General features: G+C 41.7%; 1 protein-coding gene across 3 annotated transcripts; it reads left to right on the forward strand.

Moving 5' to 3' along the window:
• The first annotated feature begins 486 nt into the window (after positions 1-486).
• LOC104798708 lies at positions 487-4,216 on the forward strand. 3 transcript variants are annotated; one of them, XM_019200730.1, is made up of 2 exons: positions 487-2,009; positions 2,082-4,216. In XM_019200730.1, the coding sequence occupies exon 2, from the start codon at positions 2,900-2,902 to the stop codon at positions 4,031-4,033; it is 1,134 nt and encodes a 377-aa protein (XP_019056275.1). In that variant the 5' UTR covers positions 487-2,009; positions 2,082-2,899; the 3' UTR covers positions 4,034-4,216. The 3 variants fall into 3 exon arrangements, with proteins under 3 accessions (XP_019056275.1, XP_019056276.1, XP_010519189.1); XM_019200731.1 differs by having other exon boundaries at positions 2,087-4,216; XM_010520887.2 differs by having other exon boundaries at positions 2,082-3,867.
• The last annotated feature ends 244 nt before the right edge of the window (positions 4,217-4,460 follow it).

Raw genomic sequence — 4,460 nt, forward strand, 5'->3', positions numbered from 1 at the left:
GGACACACCAAGAGAAGATAGGTTTCGGACACACCGAAAGAGAGAGTTGTTTAAACTCGAAAATACTTGATAGATTCCGCAATACTCTCCCTTACATGACAATACAATGGCCTTTATATAGGCTAGAGATTCAACCATAAATTAAATAAGAAAACACATGCAAAGGGGGTGGGAGCCTATGCATTTAATGGGGTAGTTGAGAAAAAACTAGCTGTTGGAGTTGCTCTTAATGAGGTAGTTGGGAAGAAACTAGCTGTTGAAATTTCCTTGTTGATGAAGGAACTTCCCTTGGATAGTTATCTTGAGAAGGAAGTAAGCTAGGTCATCTCCAACAGCTAGTTTCTTCCCAACTACCCTATTAAATGCATAGGCTCCCACCCCCTTTGCATGTGTTTTCTTATTTAATTTATGGTTGAATCTCTAGCCTATATAAAGGCCATTGTATTGTCATGTAAGGGAGAGTATTGCGGAATCTATCAAGTATTTTCGAGTTTAAACAACTCTCTCTTTCGGTGTGTCCGAAACCTATCTTCTCTTGGTGTGTCCGAGAGTTACCCCTTGGTTTGTCCGAGGTACCCTTGGTATGTCCGAGGTTTCTATCCATCTACTTATCCATTTTGTTCCATACTTCGTCGGACTTGAGTTCGAGAGCCTCGCTAGAGTGCTGGTGATTGAGTTCCGACCCCATTTCCCCTTCGCTTCCATTTTCTGTCGTGGCTGGACTTGAGTGCCCCTTTGGGATCTGCGAGTTAGCCCTGACTCCACCTTCACTTCCATTTGTCGTCCCAAGCTGAGTTCGAGTGCTCCTTGAAGCGGGTGATTGGCTTGCGACTCCATCCCTGATCCGAGACAAACACTTCCGAGGCCGAGGCGTGTATCATTTTGGTATCAGAGCGTGTATCATTTTGGTATCAGAGCCAACCCTCCAACGGACGTCGTAATCCCGGTGATATCTATCATTTATCTTATCTTTGTTATTGTTCTTCATTTCGTTTTCGAAAGAGAAACCTAAAAAAAATCAGATTTTGAATCAGATACAAGTTTTGTTTTGATTCGAAAATTCATACTTTTTGTAGTCATTATCTTGTTGAAACGCTTTAATTGATAACATGTCGAGTGTGGCAGCCAACAAAGGATCAAGCAAGAGTGCTATGTTGAAAATTCTTCAAGATATTGAAGGACGACTCGCTCGTCTTGAAAATGTACCAAAACAACGTCAAGCGGCTCAAATCTACCAAGGTAATGTTAATAGTCGTCCACAACCGAGCCAAGAGCAACGAATGGTACATGATCGTGGACACTTTGAAGAAGAAGGTATGAAAGAAAAGATCATCCGTGGACAGCCATATGTTCAACATACCCGAGGTAACAAATTCGATCCGTGATCTCTTTTATTTTCGGGAACAACTAATCCGGAAGCTTATCTCAAATGGGAGAAGCGAATGGAAGAAATTTTTGAAGATTATAAAGGGACGGAGCTTAGAAAGGTGCAATATGCCGAAAGCCAACTCATAGGAGATGCTTTCACTTGGTGGAAAAGAGAAGAGATCGATCGACGACGTGCGCGTTATGATCCGGTCACAACTTGGAAGAAGATGAAAATCTTGATGCGTAGAAGGTATGTTCCTCAACATTTCCTACGTGAATTGCGATATAAGTTTCGTAACATAGTGCAGGGAAAGAAGACGGTTGAGGGCTACTTCAGAGAATTTGAACAGCTTCTCAATTACTTGGAAATCGATGGCAACGAAGAAGCAATCATGACACACTTTCTAGATGGCTTGCAAGACCGAATCGTTAGAAAGGTAGAACAAAAGGTATATAATGATTTGCATGATCTTGTGGATGCGGCGATTCACATAGAGCAACAAATGGACAAAAGCCCGACAAAGAATGGACACACACAAGCACAAAAGCCTATAAGCAATAGCTTTGTCAAAATTGAAGACAAAGACAAGGCGAAGAATCATGATGCTCGATACAAGGAGGAATCAACCATATCTTCAAAGGTGGTCACCGCACTAGGTAACAAAACGTTTTCCTCATGTATTAATCATAAACGTGAGGTTATTTGTTTTAAGTTTAGGGACCAAGATCATTTGGCACGTGAATGTCCCAACCAACGAAAAATCATCATCGAGGATGGCGGGACATCTAACACCATAGTTAAGGCTGTGGTAAATCTTGAAGAGAAGTATGAGGTTATGTCCAAAAAGGTAACCGAGTACGTGAATGAAGAGAAACCGGTCGAAGATCTCGACCTCTGATTCAAAAAGTACCCACAAGTGTTGTGGACGCGAATGAAGAAATGCATGACATCAAGAAAAATACATTCGAAGTCAAGGACATCATTGAGGATTCCAACAACAAGAAAGTGATGGAAAGCAATGAAGAGGCCAACAAATCGGAGAATATGATAGTAGGCGAGAACTTGAATGAAGTCAAACGGGACATAGGAATGATACGATTGGATTGGTTTGAGCAAATAAAAATCATGTCCAAGAAGGAAGATGATGACTTCAAGGTGGTAAGCAAATCGACGATGACAAATGACATCACCAACAACCGCACTTGCATCATAAGTCAAAAACTTGAAGCAACCGGTAATTTCGTTCCTACTTTTATTCTTGTGTATGATTCATGTTTTGATGAGTATGTTATGAATCTTGAGCAACAAATGCAAACTTTCCAAACGGATTACCTCTATAAAGTTCTCAAGGGATGCACATACTACACTAACGAGATTGTTGTTCTAGATCTTGTTAATTGCTCGCAAGTACTACATTTTGATGAAAGGGTAAAAGAAGTGCAAAAAGAGACAGCTACGTGCATTTTCCAAGCTCAAATTCTGCATGTCGTGAGTATCCCTTGCCAATAACTCAATGGGCACCCAAGCAGCATGTTCACTTTAATGCCCATGGCACCAAAGAAGGACGCACCATTCGAACGGGGAAAGTGTACAGATGTGGAGAACTTGATCCGCCATTACAACGCCACCAAGACTCAAACACATATATGGGTTGTGTTCCTTACTTCAAGAGTTTTACGCGGTAAACTCGTTTTAATCTTCATTCTTGTTTATGATCAAAAGAAGCAACTCGATGAGAACACAAGCTGCACTAACATGTTTATTGTCCTAGACTTTACTATTAGCTTGCAGGTTTTGTATATTAGCAAAAAGAAGATTGAGGCAAAGCAAACATGTACAACAAGTCTCATCCGAACTCATGGAACCAAACTCCCTTATCAACGAATCATGAATAATTCAAGGAGCACAATTGTCTTTCTTCTCCAGACAAGCAAGAAGGATGAGTCATTCGAAAGAGGAGAAATACAAGAAGAACAATTCAACCGACTTAAGGAGCGTCAATACGATACCAAACACATCCTTCAAGACCAAGGTATGTATAATGTCTCTTTTGTGTTTAATGATGCTGACTTGGATTCGTTTGATGTAGGTAAGCAAGTTTTGAGGGCAAAACCTTCAGAAGAGGGAGGGAATGATGCATTCCTAGGATCCATTGGTATGGTTATGGACAAGGAACGTAACGAGAGCATATGTGAAGCACAACTAGATGGAGAACAATCGGACAAAGAGTCGAACAATGGAGCTCAAATGGATGGAGCACAATTGGAAGGAGCACAACTAGGCAAGGACACACAGCCAAACCAAAAGATGGACAACATGCTCGACGAACCAAAGATTGGAGCAAACCGAGTGCCACTTCACACAATTCGAGTGCCACTTCACTCCCAGCGAACACTCATTCCTGCTCAGCTCAAGTGCCTTCACATGTTGGATCAAAAGTCTAAGGAAAGTCGAGTGTCCCTTTGGTCTAAGGCAACGCACACTCATGCCCAGTCCGAGAGCCATCACGTGATGCATGAGCTACGTTACGAAATCACGAGCTTAATATGTCTTGGATTGATCAAAGGCATTCAACATCTCTACTTTGATAACCTAGCTTACTTCCTTCTCAAGATAACTATCCAAGGGAAGTTCCTTCATCAACAAGGAAATTTCAACAGCTAGTTTCTTCCCAACTACCTCATTAAGAGCAACTCCAACAGCTAGTTTTTTCCCAACTACCCCATTAAATGCATAGGCTCCCACCCCCTTTGCATGTGTTTTCTTATTTAATTTATGGTTGAATCTCTAGCCTATATAAAGGCCTTTGTATTGTCATGTAAGGGAGAGTATTGCTGAATCTATCAATTATTTTCGAGTTTAAACAACTCTCTCTTTCGGTGTGTCCGAAACCTATCTTCTCTTGGTGTGTCCGAGAGTTACCCCTTGGTTTGTCCGAGGTACCCTTGGTATGTCCGAGGTTTCTATCCATCTACTTATCCATTTCGTTCCATACTTCGTCGGACTTGAGTTCGAGAGCCTCGCTAGAGTGCCGGTGATTGAGTTCCGACCCCATTTCCCCTTCGCTTCCATTTTCTGTCGTGGCTGGACT

This window comes from Tarenaya hassleriana, unplaced genomic scaffold (genome assembly GCF_000463585.1).
Source record: "Tarenaya hassleriana unplaced genomic scaffold, ASM46358v1 Cleome57, whole genome shotgun sequence".
Taxonomy (NCBI): Eukaryota; Viridiplantae; Streptophyta; class Magnoliopsida; order Brassicales; family Cleomaceae; genus Tarenaya; species Tarenaya hassleriana.

What these genes read in the sequence shown, in the direction of transcription:
- LOC104798708 (XM_019200730.1), top strand. Translation starts at nt 2,900, where the DNA reads ATGTTCACTTTAATGCCCATGGCACCAAAGAAGGACGCACCATTCGAA.